The sequence below is a fragment of the Pelmatolapia mariae genome, linkage group LG8 (genome assembly GCF_036321145.2).
Source record: "Pelmatolapia mariae isolate MD_Pm_ZW linkage group LG8, Pm_UMD_F_2, whole genome shotgun sequence".
NCBI lineage: Eukaryota > Metazoa > Chordata > Actinopteri > Cichliformes > Cichlidae > Pelmatolapia > Pelmatolapia mariae.
Genome location: NC_086234.1, coordinates 329,529 through 351,942, shown reverse-complemented (window position 1 = coordinate 351,942; position 22,414 = coordinate 329,529). Strand labels below are relative to the sequence as shown.

Sequence of the window (22,414 nt, the reverse complement as noted above, 5' to 3'; positions counted from 1 at the left end):
CTGGCCATCCAGCTCTGAGAACGGCTGGTCATCTCAATGAGGTAAAGTAAGGCTCGTGCCAGAGAGCTAAATCGCTGATCACACTTGTAATGTGGTCCATTCATTTCAATAGGGTAAAAAAAAAAATTGCATAAAAAGCTTAATATTTCAAAAAGTATAACAGTTATGAGCACCAAAAGATATAGCAGGAATTAGCAGAAAGAGCTAAAAAAAAAAAAAATTAGCTGACAAGAGCTGAAAAAGTTGAACTTTCCGCAGAAAAGAGGTGAAGGAGCTGAAATTTGTGCTCAAAACAGGTGAAGAAGCAGAACATTCCGGTGAAAAGAGGCAAAAAAGCTAAAATGGATATTAGAAAATTTGCTGAAATCATAAAAACATTGCAAAATTGTAATTAATTGGCAGAAATAATTAGGCTGCACAACCTAAAGTTCTGCCAGCCTGAAGTATCTGCTGAAAACATGTTGCCATGGGCGAGATTCGAACGCTGGCCTCCTGCTTTGAGAACGGCAGCTCATCTCACTGAGCTAAAACACAGCTCATCCAAAACCAGTGATCACACTTGTAATGTGGTCCCATTCATCTAAATGGGCCAAAAAATGTCATAAAAGCTTAATATTTCAAAAAGTATAAAAGTTATGCACACCGAAAGATATAGCAGGCATTAGCAGAAAGAGCAGAAAAACTGAGGCAGTAGTTCGCCAGCAAAGAAACGGAACAACTAGAATAATAAGGTAGAATAATAAAGTTTAAAGAGAAACAGGATCACAATAGTGTGCCTCAGGCATTCATACAATTAAAGCTGGTTCTGCACTCTCTGTGATGATCTGATGGTGGCTGTTGGGACTGACTTCAAACCATCTGATGGAGTATGTCTCCATCTAGTGGAGAGACACGTAATTACAGGTGGAGAACAACATCAAACTTAATTTGGCAGCTGGATTCACAAACACAGACATGAAACATGCAAAAAAAAAAGGGTGGGGGGGGGGCAGCTTCCAGTTTGGATTCAGGAGAAAGACACTGTAATGTTTACAGATATTTTATTTTGAAAAGGTCGAACTTAAGGCGGAAGGAAGTTAGTAGGAAAGGAACGAAAACGTTAGAGGAACAAGTTAGCGCTGCAGACTGTGTTGCTGCTGCAAGCCTGAGAATTAAAGAATGGAACTGAGAAATACTGAAGGTGTCATCATTAATGTTTGAGGCATGCAAACATTACAGACACTATCTCTACTTTTAAGATTAGGCTTCAAACTTTCCTTTTTGCTAAAGCATATAGTTAGGGCTGGACCAGGTGACCCTGAATCCTCCCTTAGTTATGCTGCAATAGACGTAGGCTGCTGGGGGATTCCCATGATGCATTGAGTTTTTCCTTTCCAGTCACCTTTCTCACTCACTATGTGTTAATAGACCTCTCTGCACTGAATCATCCTTGTTATTAATATCTGTCTCTCTTCCACAGCATGTCTTTATCCTGTCTTCCTTCTCTCACCCCAACCGGTCGCAGCAGATGGCCCTGCCCCTCCCTGAGCCTGGTTCTGCTGGAGGTTTCTTCCTGTTAAAAGGGAGTTTTTCCTTCCCACTGTCGCCAAAGTGCTTGCTCCTTTCTGATGACAGATCCTACTCCATGACACTTGTATTTTTATTTGTGCATCTCTGCTTAATCAGAACTACTACTAATAAATGCATGAACTAGTTTTTCAGCGTCACTCTGAGACAGGATATTTCTAACTTTAGAGATGTTGCACAAATGGAAGAAAGCAGTCTTACATATTTGTTTAATATGTGCATTGAAGGACATGTCCTGGTCAAAAATGACTCCAAGGTTCCTCACAGTGTTACTGGAGGCCAAGGTAATGCCATCCAGAGTAAGAATCTGGTTAGATACCATATTTCTAAGATTTTCAGGGCCGAGTACAATAACCTCAGTTTGATCTGAATTAAGAAGCAGAAAGTTAGCGGCCATCCAGGTCTTTATGTCTTTAAGACATTCCTGCAGTTTAACTCATTGGTGTGTGTTATCTGGCTTCATGGACAGATAGAGCTGGGTGTCATCTGCATAGCAGTGAAAATGTATGCTATGTCTTCTAATGATGCTGGTGTTGGCCAGAGGGGCCGATGGCACGATATGGCAGCCTCGCTTCTGTCAGTCTGCCCCAGGGCAGCTGTGGCTACAACTGTGGTTTGCCTGCACCAGTGTGTGAATGTGAGAGTGAATGAATAGTGGAATTGTAAAGCGCTTTGGGTGCCTAGAAAAGCGCATATAAATACAATCCAGTATTATTATTATTGTTATTGTTATTATTCTATGCCATATGTTAAAACAAGATCTAGAGTGTGATTAAAGTGGTGGGTGGGTTCTTTTACATTTTGAGAGAAGCCAATTGAGTCTAATAACAGATTAAATGCCATGTTGAGGCTGTCATTGTTAGCATCTACATGGATGTTAAAATCACCCACAATAATGATTTTATCTGAGCTGAGAACTAAATCAGATAAAAAGTCTGAGAAATCAGAGAGAAACTCTGTGTAAGGCCCAGGTGGACGATAGATGATAACAAGTAAGGGGATAGGGTACACAAAAACGCCACTGTGTTGTAACAGGAACAGGAAGTCACACTCTACTTGCCCAGAGAGTGAACGCCAAGTGTTAAAACAGGTTCACATGGAAGAGGCGGGGCTGTCAGCATCTAACCAATCACACACACTAACAGGTGTCCTGGAAAGAGAGTGGTTAAATTAGAAACATATGACTGTCGATGTGTGTGTGTGTGTGTGTGTGTGTGACAGACTAATCGGGTGACTGATTAAAGACCAGCTGCGATGCTCTGAGCTGTGGGTCTGATAAACAGCTGCTCTGCGTTAGGATCAGATATTCATGCTCACAGAAAACTGAGTTCTGTGAGATAAAGAATAAAATTCTGTTACTGATCAAACACAAAGACTTCGGACCTCCTGCTGAGCTGAGGGAGCTGCAGGAGTGGTGACGCAGTTTCCTGAGATCTGATTGGTCAGTATGGGTGATTTCATACCTGCTGATGTTCACATAATGTTTTATGATTTGTCTTTATCTTTAATTGTAGATTTAAGTTTGGTGCTGGTTGTTGATAATAATAATAATAATAATAATAACTTTATTTATAAAGCGCTTTCAAACAAAGTGCTGTACAACTATTTAAAACTAAAAAGATAAGTAAAATAAAAAATGTGATGGTCACCATCACACAGATGAGTCAGCTGATCGATGAAGATTCAGGAAACATTGTGTCGACATAAACTTTCTGGTAAAGTGAGGGCCGTAGAGGCAGCCTCAAACACATAGGAGGGACAGGTGAGTAAGGAGGCCCACAGGCTCCCCTGCCTCTGAGTGGGTTAGATACCTGGTTACACCTCAGAGTGATGTCACCTCATTGGCTGTCTGCTGTCACATGGGAAAGCTCACTGAGAGCGTTGGGGGTCTGGAGGTCCTAGACCCCCAAGCACCTTAGTGCTGATGAAGAGGAGGAAGCTCTTTGCCATTTGTCTGGTCTCTGCTTGCAGCTCCATGTCCAAACCTCGGAGCTCTCCTTCCTGTCACATGGATGTTACTCCTCGCTCCTTTACCTCCACTGAGACACAGAAATAAAGGATTTACAGATTTCGCCTCCTGCTGAGACGCCTAAAGTAGGCCTCAGCTTCCAGCACAGGTGAGTTACCTGCTGCCTGACAGGCTCAGCTCCAGACAACATGCAGTTCGGCTCACACAGGAAGTGAGTTTACTTTGGTTACACCTGTGAACGCAAGCATGAGGAGACTACCTCAGGTCACTGGGAGGTGAGGCGACACTCCAGCTTTCACTCCCACTTTGTGTTCTACAAAACTAAAGAAACCAACAGAGACCTCCAAAGCTCCTCCTCCTCCTCCTGCACCTAAACCTGGTTTCACCTTCAGCCTCTTTGTTCCGGTTTCCTTCCAGCAGAGGGCGTAACAGCTGAGTCGTGAGTTCGATCAGTCAGATTTTATTTCTTACAGATCAGTAGATGGACAGAGAGCGGCGGTTTGCAGCAGAGAGCAGCACAGTCCTGGGTTTTGTATTCAGGGCTTCTCTGTGTTGAGTTTACAGGTCCTCCCCAGGATTTGGTTAATGACCCTGAATTAGACAGTAGAAGAAGACGAGTGTCACCGATGACGTGGGAGTCACCCTCACTGCCCGTCAACATGAGTGTTAAGAATCACTTTTAAAATCATCAACTGAAGAGAAACTGAGCACTTGTTTGGAGCGGAACTACACCTCCCATGATGCCTCAGTGCAGCTCTCCCTGTGTCCCTGCAGAGGGAGGAGAGTGGGAGGAGGAGCATGGGGCGGAGAGGGGCGAAGGGGGAGTTTGGGAAAGAATGCGAGGAATTCATTTCCTGTAGAACAGCTCTGAGAACGAAGGAGGAGACGAGGAGTTCGTGGAGAAGGAGCTCTATCTCCTGCTCTCCTGCTGGATTACTGACTCCACTCTCCTCCCAGCACCTCCCGACTCAGGAGGAGCAGGAGGAGGAGAGGGAGGTGCACGATGGCTGAGCCCCTGCTGAAGAGGACCTTCTCCAGGCTGAGAGGCAGAGACAGAAGCCGCAGGAAGACCGACCCCAAACTGAGCGGTAAGCAGCTGAAACTCACTTTTCCTTCACTTACATGCAGCCTGTAAATGCCTCACGCTACCTTTAATGTCAGAATAAAGTTTATGAAGTGAGGGCAGTGAACACCTCACGATGCCTTCACGTGATGAAGCTGCTTCCTATCACAGATTAAAGGCACTGTGAGCACGCTCACGGCAAGCTTCCTGCGGCGTCCCAAACTTGAGGGATGATCTGCTCTCATCCCTGAAGTGGGCGGGAAACTAAGGCAGAGGACCATTCTTATGAAAGAGTTTGTTTAAATAAAGTTCTGCTGTTGGAATCAGCGTTGACCTCATGACCTCAGGTGTCTCAGGTCGCAGGGCAAACAGTGTCTGATCAGAGCTGAAGCAGAGCACAGGGAGAGTCTATGTGACTTTTCTGTTTTCATCGCAGCCTTCGTCAGGACACATGACTCTGACGCTCTGTGTTTGCATTCTCAGCAAAGAGTGGAGGTCAGCATGATCCATGGATGAGCAGACGACCTCGTGCTAACACGCTAACAGAGGCCAAGGTCGGCGTCTTCCTCTCTGCTGTCCATTCCTCAGATGTTTCAGGGTGAATGTCCACACGTTTCCAGTCAACGTGGCCAACCAAACCATTCAAAACCATCAATCGATATTAGACACGACCTCTTCACTCACATACCAGTAATCACATCAACAGCTCACTGTGTTGGTGTGTGTGGTGTGTATGTTGTTCAATTGAATTCAATAGCGCCAAATCACAACAACAACAGTCGCCTCGGGGTGTTTGATATTGTAAGATAAAGACCCTACAATAATACATACAGAGAAAACCCCAACAATTCTGTGACCCCCTATGAGTAGGCGCTTAGCAGTAAGAAGGAAAAAACTCCCTTTTAACAGGAAGAAACCTCCAACACAACCAGACTCTGGGAGGGGCGGGGCCATCTGCTGCGACCACTTGTGGTGAGGAGAGGAGGACAGGACAAACCTACGTCTATTGCAGCATAACTAAGGGAGGATTCAGGGTCACCTGGTCCAGCCCTAACTATATGCTTTAGCAAAAAGGAAAGTTTGAAGCCTAATCTTGAAAGCAGAGATAGTGTCTGTCTCCTGAATCCAAACTGGAAGCTGGTTCCACAGAAGAGGGGCCTGAAAACTGAAGGCTCTGCCTCCCATTCTACTTTTAAATACTCTAGGAACAACAAGTAAGCCTGCAGTGTGAGAGCCAAGTGCTCTAATAGGGTGATATGGTACTACAAGGTCATTAAGATAAGATGGGGCCTGATTATTTAAGACCTTGTATGTGAGGAGCAGAATTTTGAATTCAATTCTGGATTTAACAGGAAGCCAATGAAGGGAAGCCAATACAGGAGAAATCTGCTCTCTCTTTCTAGTCCCTGTCAGGACTCTTGCTGCAGCATTTTGGATTAACTGAAGGCTTTTCAGGGAGTTTTTAGGACATCCTGATAATAAAGAATTACAGTCGTCCAGCCTGGAAGTAATAAATGCATGAACTAGTTTTTCAGCGTCACTCTGAGACAGGATATTTCTAACTTTAGAGATGTTGCACAAATGGAAGAAAGCAGTCTTACATATTAGTTTAATATGTGCGTTGAAGGACATGTCCTGGTCAAAAATGACTCCAAGGTTCCTCACAGTGTTACTGGAGGCCAAGGTAATGCCATCCAGAGTAAGAATCTGGTTAGATACCATATTTCTAAGATTTTCAGGGCCGAGTACAATAACCTCAGTTTGATCTGAATTAAGAAGCAGAAAGTTAGCGGCCATCCAGGTCTTTATGTCTTTAAGACATTCCTGCAGTTTAACTCATTGGTGTGTGTTACCTGGCTTCATGGACAGATAGAGCTGGGTGTCATCAGCATAGCAGTGTAAATGTATGCTATGTCTTCTAATGATACTGCCTAAGGGAAGCATGTATAATGTAAACAGAATTGGTCCTAGCACTGAACCCTGTGGAACACCATAATTAACCTCAGTGTTTGAAGAGGACTCTCCATTTACATGAACAAATTGGAGTCTATTAGATAGATATGATACAAACCACTGCAGTGCAGTACCTGTAATACCTACAGCATGTTCCAATCGCTCTAATAGGATATTATGATCAACAGTATCGAACGCTGCACTGAGGTCTAGCAGGACAAGCACAGAGATGAGTCCACTGTCAGAGGCCATAAGAAGATCATTTGTAACCTTCACTAAAGCTGTTTCTGTGCTGTGATGAGCTCTGAAACCTGACTGAAACTCTTGTTGTGTCAAACACATCTGATGTTGTGTTGTCTGCTTCTTATAAAGTGTTTTTCTATTCTGAGCGCTCAAAGCACTTTACAAAACTTGCCTCATTCACTCAGGCACTTCATACTATGTATGTGTGTTCTGTCTAACATTCATACTCTGATGGATCTATCAGGGAGCAACTCCGGGTTAGTATCTTGCCCAAGAACATTTGGCACGCAGACTGGAGCAGCCAGGGATCGAAGCACCAACCTTCAGATTAACAAATGACCTGCTCTCCCTCCTGTTCAACAGTCTTTGTGACATTGTGTGTTGGTGGAGCTTGTTTATAACATGTTTCTCAGCTTGGAACAATAAGAAACACGAGTGCGCTTTCCTGTAACTGGGGGTGTCAGAGAAGGTGAAGGTACACCTGCACATCTGGAACACCAGCACAGTACACTTTTACCTGAGCCAATCAGCCGTCACGTCACACCCGAGGGAACTCAGAGTGTGGATTTGCAGTGCTGTTTTCACTAATATGTACGTTAGATCCTTTTCTCAACGCAGTGTGTGTGCGCGCTGCAGAGTTGCGCTCTTGCATCAGAGACTGTGGAGAGGAAAAATGTTGCCACATGACCTCGGTTCTCTGAGAGAGTCCTCAACGAGCTTCCTCAGTGCGTGCTCAGACCTCCTCCTCACTTTATTTTTAGAGCAGGTCTGCTCTGGATCAAGACTCTGGGCTCAGGGCCGAACTCTTACACACACACACAGAGCAGTGACGTCTTCTGTTTCTATAACAACAGACAAACAGTCAATGAATGGACCGAATGCTCATGATGTCACTGCGATGTCACTGCTCAGTGCCATGTGAAAACATGATGTCTCGCGCCCGATTTCTTCTGTGCAGAGCTTCATGCAGGTGCATCACGAGTTCATGGCTGTGTGCTCTTGTCCTGCTGTTTCATCAGCAGTTGCAGCCAAAGAGATGAAGTGCTGAGACTTTTCCACTCCCGAGTCCTCGCTCTTTGTTGTGGTGAGGGGCAGACATATTTTTTCCCTTAAGTTTTCCATTTCTTTGTTCTTCCGCCCGTGTCCATCCTGATCGTTTTACTGATCTCTCTCTGACATCTGGGAGTCCTTACACTAAAGTAATGATCATTATCCTCTGATAACTTCTGAAAACCCAGAGGAAAAGCTTTAAGTAAACAGGAGGAACAGATGGTGCTCCACAGACCGATCAATGACGCGACGTGTAGTTACACTTCCAGGTAAATCCTCAGTAGGGTTCAGGGTTCAGACTGAAACAGTGTCACAGGTTCTCCTCAGTCCTGGTTTGAAATCATGACCAGATCCAGATCCTGGGGACAGTCGCACGTTGTCAGCTTTCTGTAGAAAATCTGGGTCAGTTAGCCACTTCCTGTCATTAGGCCTGTGTGTGGTTTCTTCCTGTTTATCTCTCTGGGATGTTGAGTAAAAGTTTCAGATATGAATCTCAGTGAACACGATGGCTTTATTTCATAGTAACATTTCAAACAGTATGTGTAAGGACTTTTTAAACCACGCAGGTGAACATGTAAACATGCAGACACAAACGTTCACATGTGGATACAAAGATTAAACTTCACAGAAAACGAGCTCGATGGCTTCTTCCTTCAGCTCACACATGCTGACATGCACGCTGCGATTCATGGAGCGAGCCGGAGTGAACACATTAAACCAATGCAGAGGTTAGTCTGATGGTTCGAAGGTCATCCTGAAACTCACTCACTGAGTTTCTGATGTAAACATGTGGGTCAAAGGTCAAAGCTGAAGCAGACAAAAGGTCAGAGGAGGATTTTCAGGGAACTGTCCCTTTAAGAGCCTTTAAATGAAAGTGTCTGAAACACATCAGTTTGTTTAGAAAGTGTGTGTGTGTGTGTGTGTGTGTGTGTGTGTGTGTGTGTGTGTGTGTGTGTGTGTGTGTGTGTGTGTGTGTGTGTGTGCGCGCGCGCGCGCTTGCAGGCTGTAATGAATAGTGAATAGACAGCAGTGTGAGCAGTGTGTTTGGTTTTAAACACAGAGACTTCATTCACATCTGCACAGTCACAGCTGTTTATTCACCCTACCACCCCCTCCACCCCCACCACTCCACTCTACGCCCTAACTCCCCCACCCCCGCCCCACAGTGATCGCTGTTTGTAGGACCGTTGAAATGAAAAACAGATGGACTATTATTAGCGCTCACGCTCTCGTCTCTGATGACAGGAAATGAGGGACAACCTCTGCAGAGTGTCACTTCCTGTCTGGGCCCGTTTTCAGTCCAAAGGGGCTGTGCTAAGAACACAAGGAGAACAGCTAGCCTTCATGTTGTAGCTTGGTCTGATTCAGTCCACCTTTCATTTCTTTAAAGTGTAAAACAAATGCATTGAAAGGATCCCGCGTGTGCGTGACGATGTTTTAACCTGCAAAGTGAAAGAGAGTGATCCTAACCTCCAGGAGGGATTTCTTTAGTTCATCCTACTTTAGCTATGATCCTGATGTCCTTTGGGACTTTGTTTAACTACAGTTTAACTACAGGAAACCACACCAGCTGATAACTGACCCTCGAGAACACTCGAGCACCATCCAAACCACTTTAAAACAGTTTGAGGGGTCCTGAATGCAGTCCTGAATTCGGACTTCTCTTAGATTCTCTTGGTGGGGGTGCCTGAATGCAGAGGACACAGTGTAAACTGCTGACTTTACCCAATAAGAAGTCACAATGGTGCATTCATGGCGTTTAACAATTTCACACAAACGAGTTTAACACATGAACTCAGAACACACGTCACATTTACAGATGCTGAAACACGCACACAGAAACAAACAGAGTGTATTCATGCAGCTCAGACAGCTACTTTGCAGACCATCACGAGGATCTCACACACACACCCACACACACACACACACACGCACACACCCACACACACACTGGGTCTGCGCTGAGGGCTGGAACAGTAATCTACATGTATAGGATGTGACAGAGAAACGTTCCACTTTCCTTCACAGCAACAGCTGATCATATGACCATCAATAAGAAATCAGACCTTCAGTCAGAGCCTGCTGCGCTAAAATTCATTTTATTTATTCTGCTTCAAATCAAAACAAAAGTCAGCTGAGAGCGCTTTATATGTCAAAGTAAAAACCCTTTAATGTTACAGAGAAACTCCAACATGTCAGAAGGCTGTAGGTGTTGCAGACCATGCGAGAGTCAGAGGAGTCATGAAGACAGACAAAGTTGAACTCTTATTGAGTGAATGCAGGAAATCCCAAAGGTAAATCATAAAGTCCAAAAACAGAGGAAACTGAAAGCTAGAAACACATAACGCTAGCAGAACACTGGGGTAAGGGGAACAAATGTTCTGATGAAGGACAGAGACAGGAGGGTAACCAAGTGGAGACAGCTGTGCAGATGGAGACACAGCTGAACCAAATCACAGAGGACTAAAATCAAAGCACGAGGAACACTAATTCTCAAAGCAAAAGAAAAGTGAGCTCACTAAATGAGGACGACACAGATACATTAATGACCAAATACAATAATAATATGCAAAGCAAGACAAGAATCAAAATAAAATATTTCTACAAACCAAAACTCGAAAGTCCAAAAGCTCAAAAACGCTGGATAATCTGACACAACCATGAGACAACAGCAGGCAAGCAACTGTCTTAGCAACAGTGCGAAAGAAAAACTCGTAACAGGAAGAAACCTCCGGCATAACCAGGCTCAGGGAGGGACAACCACATGTGGACAAATTTGTTTTGCTTCCTATCATCTGATCTGGACCAGTGTGTGCAGATCAAACTCACCCCACCTCACCACTTTGATAGCGCCAAACGTACTGATCCAGCCCATAATAATAGCTTTTTGTTTACTACAGAGGCTCCAGTCCGGCCCGACAATATCTTCCAGTCCTCTTCCTCACCATCGTCGGCAACACTTACAGACCCCGACCCCCCATCGCCTCCTCGAAACCACATCACAGTGGCGAAGAAACAGCAGTGGGCACGTCAGGGCTCTGCAGCTCCACCCACCTTCTTGACCTCAAGCTCCACCATCAGACTGTCAGACCAGGAGAGACCCACAGGGATATCCCAGGATGCATCTGGGCAGGCCTTGAGCCATAGGCTGGTGCAAGACAAGGTAATAGCACACTATCTATATGATCGAGCCTTCACACTGCTATTCTCCTTTGTCCCTTCTTTTGCTAATAGTCAGACCTTTACTGCTGCTTCGGTTTTTGTTCTGTCCGCTATCTTTGTTCTTGTCCTGCTAATAATTGGGCTTTATCTTCCTCGTAATCTTTAGTCTTCCTACTTCCACTGCTAATCCTTAATCATTGTTCTTCTCCTGGTAATCCTTAGTCTTTGTCCTCCTGGTAGTTCTCTATCTATGTTCTCCTCCTGGTATTCCTCCAGCTACGATGTCCATGGTGGTTGGGTCCCTTGTTCTTGTTCTGCTCCTGCTTATTGAACCCTTTCCTATGTCTCAATTCAGGTACCTTCATTAATACATTCCCACGTATTAAAACAATACAGTGCGTGCACTTATTTGTGTTGGGCATGGATTTTTAACAGGGAAATGTTGAACAGAGAAATATGTGCACTTCCCAGAAATAACAGTTGCAAGGTTGTTGGACAGAGATTGTGCTGCTGGTAGATGGACACCTCCTCCTGGATCTGATGGTGGTTTGACTCCTCATTCTATTCCTTCTCTCCTTTCAGTGATATGTCCACTCCTTATTGTCATGGTTTGCAGATGCAGCAGTGTGCTGACAGGATGTGCACCAGTCTGGCCTGGGATAAGACCAGTGCCTCCTGTGTTAGCACAACAATGCAACAGGAATCCTACTACCCAGCAGGGGACCCCACTGAATCTCCCTCCACCTCCGTCAGTGCCAAGCTGTCTGGCCAGCGTGCCTACCTGCAGAGCCTGGATCGCAGCAGCCGAGCCTGGGTGCTTTCCTCAGGAAAGACTTCAGATGAAGTGTGCGACCCTCAGGAGGACAGTGGCAGCAACATCTGGTACAACCCGATCCCTGAGGAGGAGGACTTAGGAGGTCTACGCCGGGACGAGGATGTATGGAAGCGGAGGGCAAAAAAAGATGAGCCTAGTGCTGGAACAGACATTGGCGGAGGTTGTAGCAGTGACAGTCCACTGGAGGACTTTCAGTGCTCCAGCCTCCCCAATCCAAGTGTCAGTCATCACATCGATGACATCAAAGCAGAAAATACAGGTAAGACTTCCTGTTTCACCTGCTGTCACCACATTGCTCAGGTTTTGTCTTCATTGGCATTCTTCATCTCACCCTGCTTCAGACTCTCCTCCAGACTCTAGTCCCGCCTCCCAAAAGAAAGGGGGGATGTCAGGAAGTATGATTGACAGGTTGAGGTCTCCTGGTACGGTAAGAAAACTCTCTCTAAAGATGAAGAAACTTCCCGAGCTGCGACGAAAACTCAGCCTCCGCTCATCTTCTCGGGCCCATCGGCAAACAAATGACAATAGAGGATGCGGAGAGGAGTCGGCTGGTAAGAGCACGGCATCATTATTGGCGCTCTCCAACCAGAACGTGATCAGCAAGTATCATCTGGACAGCTCCACCTCTCCAGCCCGACCACAGCGACGGTCATCAAGAGGATGTTCAGCCAGTAAAGGAGGTAAACCGCTCGGGGGTTAGAAGAGGTTAGCTCAGATGTAGAGCAGGAACTTTCATGGCTCTGGGCAGGATTCAGGAGTAAATGAGAATGAGTACACAGTAAATACAAAGCGTCTGTGACTGTATTTCACAGAAATCTGTGTATTTTCCTGATATTTCTGACCTTGCCAGAACCACATTAAGGTCATGGATTCCATCTTCATCCATTTTCAATAGAGTGTGGGGAGTCTCAGCCTCTAAGTGACTACTATAATAGAACATGTATGTCTTCCTGTCAGGGTATCTTAGTGACGGGGACTCCCCTGAACTACTGCCACGACAGCAGCCCTCTCAACACGTGACCACCCAGGATGGGCCCTGTGACGTCAGCTCATTCCAGCTGTACGTGGGCTCCGACCCGCCGAGATGCAGCCAACGGGTGACGGGTTTACTGACAGTCCACTTGCTGGGGCTGGAAGAGATGAAGACCAGCAGGTACAAACATACCTTCAAGCCTTTAATTCACTTTAACACAGAATCTGAACACAGCAGCATCCGGTGGACATTAAGAGAACTGCAGGTCAACAGTCTAAAGCTCAGACTGGCTGTTTTACGAGCAGCTAATTCATGACTGTATAGGGTATAAATTGTCTGAGTACAGGTCTGATATAAAACATTCTTCTAACTGGATCTCTGGCTGGTGTTTGTGCTCTTGGGGGCAGGTATTTGACCAACAATATGTCTGCTGGGGTTACCAGCAGACCATACAAGAAGTCTGAGCTCCAGTTTTAGGAATTTACTTGGATGTTACTGAGTACTAATTAGCAGGTCGTCTGTGTCTGTGTGATACACCGGACAGACCTGTACAGTCTAACAAACTAATCCACCCTCTTGGTCACTTCTGGCTCCACTGACAACATTTTTCTGTGAATGTTGTGTTCAGGTGGGCCCCCTGTTGGAGGGCTAGGTTCAGTTTTGGAGCAGTCATTCTCTCTGTCTCTCTGGATGTTCGGTCTCAGGTCAGAGGGCAGTAAGGAAGTCTTCCTGGCGATACAGATTGATGGGGTGACGAGAGCGCGGACTGCCCTCCTGATGCTGCGAGGCTCGGCCCTCCCCTTAAACCACACTTTCCACCTGGAGCTAGAGCGAGCCAGGCAGCTCCGCATAGTGGTATTAACGCCAGGTAATACAACAAAGCCGCATTCAGGCAGGACCAATGTTCCCTCTAATGTTTCATGTGTCTGAGCAAACACACAAACTCCCTGAGCGACCCCTTGGACCACTGTGAGCGACATCAGACGTGTGCACTGTGGTCACAGCAGCATCCATCCAAGTTACATGGTTTATTAAAGTAATCAAATTACAGCATTTACATTTATGTTAGACTACTTTTAATTAACTGCTTTAGCCCACTTACAGTGAAAATTTAAATAAATCTTGTTCATGACCTGTGTAGCATGTTAACACTATTGGAAGTAAAAATAACTTGAACTCCAATTTTGAAAACACAACTTTTTTTTTTTATAAAGCTCTGACTTGTATTATGAGTCTGTGGTCTGGGAGAGAGTCCTGTAACTCTGTCTGCAAAATACAGTAAATAATGACCAATGTTGGACAATTAATTATATAGTTACTTCTTCAAAAAAGTAACTGAGTTTTGCAAACAACAGTTTTTTGCAGCTGTTTACCTAAAAATGCAGCCAAGGCGTTTTTAAATAAACATTTCAAACTATTTACAGAACAATCAGCTGTTCTGCATCAAATCTGATGCCACACAAATTATTTGTGCCACTCCAAAAATAATTTCTGTCCACTATGAGATAAAGGAGAACAACAGCCTGATACCTGCAGGCCTGACAACAGCAGATGTATCACTGCTGTAACACCTGTAACATTCAGCAGTCGCCTCATTGTTCTGACACACACAACAAAACTATTGACTACACTACACACTAACTACACACTAACTACACACTAACTACACAAGATTTGTGCTAAACGTCACAAATCTCTCACATCTCAAAACACCGCCGTCACTCCTAAAACTTCCTCCTTCCTAAACAACTAAATGCCATCTTGCCATATCATTTTTTGATTGGTCCACATGGTACATTTTCCACCAATAGGAAAGGGTGGGGTTTTTTGGTGTTGTCTTTGCTCACAGGCTTTCGAGCGTTTTCCTTATAAAACGCCGTTTTTACCGTTTCTTCCCGCAGTAAATATAAACAACGACAGTATTCAGGAAGAAAACCAAACATTGCAGATATTTTTATCATAACTCTGGTTTTACGTGGCCGATCAACACAATTTAAAAACTGGTATAAAGTCCACACTTTTCCCGTCAGTTGTTCCGTCTGTCCTGCTCACATCTCCAATGGTTGTACACGTTGTCATTAACGTGGCTTCACTCCACATCAGCCACGCTGCTTTGCTAGCTAAAACACTGGTGTCGGCACATAAGGACGCTGCCATAGCCTGTCAACCACGTTGATTGGCTGCGTATATACGAATGTGAATCGCATCATTGGCTGGAGCAGCCAGTCACCCGTCATTTACTGACTAACACTGGAAAACAGAATTGTTAACATATTTATTTTAATTTCAATTCAGGTTAGATTTTTTTTTTTTGTGCGCAGAGACCGTGCCAGCAGTGCGCGACTGCACACGTGCGCAGCTTAGAGGGAACATTGGGCAGGACTAAGATGAAACAAGGATGTGGGGGTGAAATATTCTCTGTGAACAAGCCAAAACAGTTATAGAAAATGCTATCAGCGTAAACGTGTAGTCCAGTCCCTGTACAATATTCATAAATCTTATTACGTAAATAAGCTAAAAAGCAAATGTTAAAAAAACAGACTGTTGTGGACTCAGAGCGAGCAGTGATGAATTACTGACTCTTATTTCTAATGTAGGTATTAAACCATATCATCTCCTGTGAAGAGAGCTTAAATTCCGTTAATTGAGACACGATCTTGTTACTGACTGCATCAAAGTGCTTTTTAAGCTCTAAAAAGCATGGACCACACTCATCTATCCAAAAAACTCTTAATGTTTTTAAGCAAACAGCAAGTAACCGGTTCAGTTCTTCAGACAGTCTCTACTTTAGTCTTTAGACAAATTGACGATTCCTCCATTTCTATCATTGGTGAAAAACTGTACTTTAAACAACCTCCAGCTATCATGATGTCATGATCACGACCCCCCACCCCCCACCCCATCCGCAACATCATCATATTCTTTGGGTGTCCGTTTAAATCTGCTCACGAATTGTTTTTTTCTCCCCTTTTTCAGTCTGTGCACCCAAAACAACATCCGAGCAGAGTCCCAACTCAGGTGGTCCAACTAGAAACCGGGTGTGCGGTCTGGGTGGGGTCTCCATCCCCCCTCTCTTCAAAGGTTCATTGTACCACATTGTTCATTGTTAATGCAGCTGACACTATGATTATCATTGATGTCTGAATTGTATACTGAGGATGTGTTTGGTTTGTCAGGGAGTCGCTGTCAGCAGCTCTGTGTGAAGCTGGAGCCCAGAGGACTTCTCTATATCAAACTGTCTCTGCAGGAGAAATGGGACACACAGGTACACAATCCCACTGCTGCTGCTGATACACGCAGCACAGAGCTAGATTTAACTGGAACCAGCAGGTCACCTGGGCGGGGTCACATCGTCCTGTTGGTATGGACTGTTCTTCAAATAGCACAACTCGAAAACTTTGAATATAGTAACACCGTATATAATGGTAAAAGTAAGCTTTCACATACTCATTACACATAAAGTGAAATATTTGAAGCCTTTTTTGTTTTCATTTTGGTGATTTTGGTTGTGATATGGAAACGTCCAGCTTCTCAAGGGTGTGTTCACTCACACAGTCAGTACCTGGTGGGGGCTCCTTCACCATCAATGCCTGCTGCAGTGCAGTGTAGCATAGACACGGTCAGCCTGCAGCTGCTCCAGTATTACAGAAGCCCAGGTAGGGGTTCAGGTCAGGTGAGCTGGCAGACCAATCACAGTAGCATCATGCTCAGCAAACCCTCTGGTAGGAGTTGCACCGCTGTGAGGAGGTGTCAAGTGCTGCTGAAAAGGGAAATCAGCATCTCCACGATGAGCATGAAGTGCTGTGAACTGTGGACCAACCACCACCGCCGCTACAGACTCAATCATAAATTGTGTGTCTGCAGCCCAACGGCGACGCGTCCACCCCGTCCTCTGTGTTTGGGGTTGAGCTCCACCACCTGGTGGAGAAAGAGGGCTCTGCAACTCCCGTCCCCCTGCTGATCCAGAAAACAGTGGCAGAGATCGAACGACGGGGACTGAAGGTTAGCGTGCAGGTCTGCTGTGACAAAGATGCCGCGGCTTCACCGTCAGCTGATTGTGTGTCTGTGTGTGTGTCAGGTGGTAGGTCTTTACAGGCTCTGTGGCTCTGCTGCGGTGAAGAAGGAGCTCAGGGATTGGTTCGAGAGGAACAGCTCAGCAGTTTGTCTGTCTGAGGACCTCTACCCTGACATCAACGTAATCACAGGTAAGCACAGCAGAGAACATGTACTTGACCCCTGACTCCTTACCCTGTCCCTGTGTCTGAGCTAGACTCTGACCCGACCTCTGATCGTCCTCATTGTGACTGCACTCACCTGTCTCCTCAGGGATTCTAAAGGACTACCTGCGGGAGCTGCCATCCCCCCTCATCACTAGGACTCTGTACCAGGTGGTCCGGGAGGCCATGACCCTACGACCCCCACCTGTCCAACCTGCAACACCTGATCCCCAACTGTCCCAAAGGACCGTGGAGCTGCTGTCCTGTCTGCCACCTCCAGAAAGGGTAACACCCAGTACTCCTGCAGTACTACTGTGGTAATCTTGCAGTACACCGGCAGTATTCTTACATTGCAGCTTCCTGTCAACGTTGTTGACAGGCTATGACAGCGTCCTTATGTGCCGACACCGGTGTTTTAGCGAGCAAAGCGGCGTGGCTGATGTGGAGTGAAGCCACGTTAATGACAACGTGTACAACCATTGGAGATGTGAGCAGGACAGACGGAACAATTACGGAAAAAGTGTGGACTTTATACCAGTTTTTAAATTGTGTTGATCGGCCACGTAAAACCAGAGTTATGATAAAAATATCTGCAATGTTTGGTTTTCTTCCTGAATACTATCGTTGTTTATATTTACTGCGGGAAGAAACGGTAAAAACGGCGTTTTATAAGGAAAAAGGCTCGAAAGCCTGTGAGCAAAAACAAACTCCACCCACCTTTCCTATTCGTCCAAAAAAGTACCATGTCGACCAATCAAAAAATGATATGGCAACGTGACATCTAGTTGTTACAAAACTGTGGGAAGTTTTAGGAGTGACGGCGGTGCTTTGAGATGTGAGAGATTTGAGACGTTTAGCACAAATCTTGTGTAGTTAGTGTGTAGTTAGTGTGTAGTTAGTGTGTAGTTAGTGTGTAGTTAGTGTGTAGTGTAGTCAATAGTTTTGTTGTGTGTGTCAGAACAATGAGACGACTGCTGAATGTTACAGGTGTTACAGGAGTGATACATCTGCTGTTGTCAGGCCTGCAGGTATCAGGCTGTTGTTCTACTTTATCTCATAGTGGACACAAATTATTTTTTGGAGTGGCACAAATAATTTGTGTGGCATCAGATTTGATGCAGAACAGCTGATTGTTCTGTAAATAGTTTGAAATGTTTATTTAAAAATGCCTTGGCTGCATTTAAAAAAAAATAGCTGCAAAAAAACTTTGTTGTTTGCCAAACTGAGTTACTTTTTTAAAGAACTATATAATTAATTGCCCAGCATTGGTCATTATTTACTGTATTTTGCAGACAGAGAGTTACAGGACTCTCTCCCAGACCACAGACTCATAATACAAGTCAGAGCTTTTTTTAAAAAGAAAGAAAGTTGTGTTTTCAAAATTGGAGTTCAAGTTATTTTTACTTCCAGTAGTGTTAACATACTACACAGGTCATGAACAAGATTTTTTTTTTACATTTTCATTGTAAGTGGGCTACAGCAGTTAATTAAAAGTAGTCTAACATAAATGTAAATGCTGTAATTTGATTATTTTAATAAACCATGTAACTTGGATGGATTCGATGCTGCTGTGACCACAGTGCACACGTCTGATGTCGCACACAGTGGTCCAAGGGATCGCTCAGGGAGTTTGTGTGTTCGCTCAGACACGTGAAAAATTAGAGGGAACATTGGTCAGCAGTGCCTTGACTCGGTCTATCTGATGGACACTAACCCACAACACTCTTCCTCATGCTACTCTTCTTCTTCTGTGTGCAGGCCTGCTGTTGGTCCTGCTCCTTCCTGTCTCTGGGACACTACTGTGACCCAGCTGCGAGCCCTCTGTGACCCCTCTAGTTTGCAGAGTTGGTGTTAGACAGATAAAGAACACACAGTGTTTACATTTAAAGCAAATGATGAAGGTTAGATTTCGTCTGATCGAGCATGTCGCGCTGCAACTGGCCAGTGACATAATTCCAGTAGTCAATGAATTCAGCATGCACCAACTGCATTCTCATAGGGACGTTTCTTCTTCGTTAATGCAGAAGCTGCTGTCGCGGTTCCCGGTGCATTGTGGGTAATGTTGGCAGCAGCCTCTGAACAGGAAGAATAGTCTGGAATAATGAACGCATGCTTCCTGTTTACTTCCTGTATGAACACCTGCTCCTGCAGAGGGGTAGAAAACTGGCAGCTTCAGCTGCAACCTAACACCCTGACCTTTGACCTTTTTGCAACCTGGAACCTTTGAAGTAAAATAAACAGGCTGAATATTTTACATTCAGGAAAATTGAGACGAGTTAATCTGAAATCTGACATCAGGTCAGATTTCAGCAGGTCAACCGCTGAGTTGTCTGCTAACTGTCCTCGCCACCTCTCGCTTTCAGGCCACTCTGTTGCTCCTGCTCGACCACCTCAGCCTCGTAGCATCTTTCAGCGCCGCCAACAGGATGACTCATCAGAACCTTGCCGTGTGCTTCGGGCCTGTGCTCCTCACGCCAACCCAAGATGCGTGGAGGGGGGGAGGAGGGAAGTCGGGAAGAGGATCAACGAAGGGTTTCTATCATGGCGAGGAGATGGCGAGCGCAGTGGACTTCAAACGGCACATCGAAGCGCTGCACTACCTGCTGCAGCTGTGGCCAGGTAAGCCTTACAGACCTGCCCACATACCTTACCTGGCCATGGAACCCATCAAGATCGTCCCAATTGTTCTTCCTCCTCAGTGCCGACTCACCGAGCACCAGCCGACGCCAATGCCTCACCTCCTCCCTCCTCCACCCCTCACCAGAATCCTTTGGTGCAGCAACAGCGGCATCCTGCGTTGCGCCTGGCTCTACCACAGAGCCCTGAAGAGGAGGTGGTGGTGTCACGGCGAGGGCGTGGCGGTGTGGCCCGGCTGGAGAGTCCACCGCCAATCAACAGGTACGCGGGAGACTGGAGCGTTTGCGGACAAGAGTTTCTGACTGGGCAGGATGCCGATTACGATGAGGTGGCAGGAAGTGAGAGCGATGCAGGTAAAAATCAGCTGATCGTCTGGTTAACCTTCACAGGTGTCACTGAAATCACACCTGTTTGATTCCTGCTGGGTCACATTACGGCCTGAGAGGGTGACTGTAGAACTGACAGGTGTTAGCAGTTTCTCCTCTCTGACTCTGCTTCTTCCTCTTGGTTTTTCAGGGAGTGATGATGAAGACGAGGAGGAGAAGAAGAGGGCATGGCCAACAGGAGGGGGCGGAGCTCTGTACATGGATGACTTCCTGGACTTTGACGCTCCGTTTAACTGTCGGCTCAGCCTGAAGGACTTTGACACGCTAATCCACGACCTGGACCGCGAGCTCGCCAAACAGATCTGTCTGTAGAGAAGGAGAAGCAGGAGGAGGAGCAGGAGGAGGAGCAGGAGGAGAAGCAGGAGAAGGAGCAGGAGGAGGAGCAGGAGGAGAAGCAGGAGGAGGAGCAGGAGGAAGATCTGACCTCGTTAAATTTCAGATCTTCAGTGCTTAAATGAAACTACAATGATGTTTGTGTGGGAAAGCAGATCAGCTGTTAGCTTGACCTCTGACCTTTTACTCCATAGCTGTTTTCAGCAATGAGAGCAGAATAACTTTTCATGGCAACAGGGATGAACATTAATAATCGCTCAAAGTTCAGAGTTCATCAAAGAAACTTTTTATAACTTTGTGAATTATAATTAATGTTGAATTATTTAATGTAATGAAAAAACACCTGACGTGTTTATTTTCGGACTTTTAAAAAAGAGAGAAGAGTCATTTTACTCTGCAACACATTTCAAAAGCAAACATAAAAAAAAAATGAAAACATTTCTTGTAATAATAAAAAATAAATAATTAGCATGAAAAGAAAAACCTGAACTAATCTCGGTGCTGGTAAAATATGAGTTTTGTATTTCTCTGTTTTGGGCCTTAAAGAAGAATATTCGAGTTAAAATAAATGAAATAAATAGTTATCTGAAAAAATGGGAAATGTTCTCATTACCATGACTTTAAAGTCTTTTTCATTGTGAGAGTGTTTATACTGATTAACTATAAAGTTAAAAAAGGAAACAATTACATTTGTGACCTTTAAATCATCTAAACTCATACAACCCTCCATTATCCCATCATCAGGGCTCAAAGTACCAATGTTCTCATTCCTTAAATGATAGAAGATAATCTTTAAATACGGGCAAACTATAATCTGAAAAAGGTGATCACGGTGATGAAGGTTCTCAAATCAAGTTTCATTCAAAGCGTTTCTTTGGTGAAGTCTGAAGGTGAGGCTACGTCGCTCTTTAAACTGATTAAATCAGCTGCTCAGGACGTCTTGAAGGAGGCGCTGTGCCTAGAACCAAACAGGAACTCAAAGCGTGGACGGTGACGGTCTCAGGGTGAGTCTAACGTTGAAACCAAAGTATGTGCCTCAGAGCCTGTGAGCTAACATTAGCTCACAAAGTCCAGTAATCAGTGACATCACCAAACGAGCAGCTCTCAGCAGAGTCTGCACGAGGCTTCACGGGGGGGCGGCAGCAGAGCGCCAGGTCAGGTTAGACAGTACGCATGCTGGGGTTATTAATAACAACTGCTCTCTGAGGTCGTGGAGCTCCGAGTTCAGGCGTGCCGTTCAGAGCCCCAAACTGTCAACAAACTTTGGCCCTGACTGCAGCTTCAGTGTGAAGAATGGGTTCTCTGAGGCGTGGAGGAGGTACAGGAACCTCCTCACAGCAGCGAGCACCGGATGTCTGGGTATCAGGGCTGGACCTCGGAGGATCTGGTGTTGGACTGTTTGCACTGTTGAAGCCATAATTTCTGTTTTGATGGTACAGAGTTTCTCACTGTGAGTTTGTGAAGTTTGAAGCTCTTTTCTCCTTGTTGTTGCTGACAGTATTATTATTATTATTATTATTATTATTGTTGTTGTTGTTGTTCTTGTTACTCTGTTTTGCACATCTTCAATAAGCACTTGTGTTTTTTACAATGAAGACGACGTTTGTCTGCAGATGAAGTAAGCAAAGTGATGAAGCACAGTTCCTGTTGGAACAGAACACAGTCTGTATGTCTTATTACCCCAAACAGCTATTAAACACCTTATTAATGAAGCTTCTGCCTGTTGTGGTCAATATCATCACTGCTGTCGCTAGACCTCAGTGCACCATTCACTTTGTGCTGTACTTCGCTCTCACACTGCAGGCTTACTTGTTGTTCCTAGAGTATTTAAAAGTAGAATGGGAGGCAGAGCCTTCAGTTTTCAGGCCCCTCTTCTGTGGAACCAGCTTCCAGTTTGGATTCAGGAGACAGACACTATCTCTACTTTTAAGATTCAAACTGTCCTTTTTGCTAAAGCATATAGTTAGGGCTGGACCAGGTGACCCTGAATCCTCCCTTAGTTATGCTGCAATAGGTGTAGGCTGCCG

At 45.2% G+C, this 22,414-nt stretch overlaps 1 protein-coding gene across 1 annotated transcript; it reads left to right on the top strand.

Moving 5' to 3' along the window:
- The first annotated feature begins 4,390 nt into the window (after positions 1-4,390).
- LOC134633527 (rho GTPase-activating protein SYDE1) lies at positions 4,391-22,099 on the top strand. The gene is made up of 14 exons (XM_063482354.1): positions 4,391-4,623; positions 10,745-11,007; positions 11,623-12,100; positions 12,183-12,521; positions 12,799-12,994; positions 13,519-13,682; positions 15,791-15,895; positions 15,991-16,079; positions 16,679-16,816; positions 16,893-17,019; positions 17,141-17,316; positions 19,395-19,650; positions 19,731-20,021; positions 20,185-22,099. The coding sequence occupies exons 1-14, from the start codon at positions 4,539-4,541 to the stop codon at positions 20,364-20,366; spliced, it is 2,889 nt and encodes a 962-aa protein (XP_063338424.1). The 5' UTR covers positions 4,391-4,538; the 3' UTR covers positions 20,367-22,099.
- The last annotated feature ends 315 nt before the right edge of the window (positions 22,100-22,414 follow it).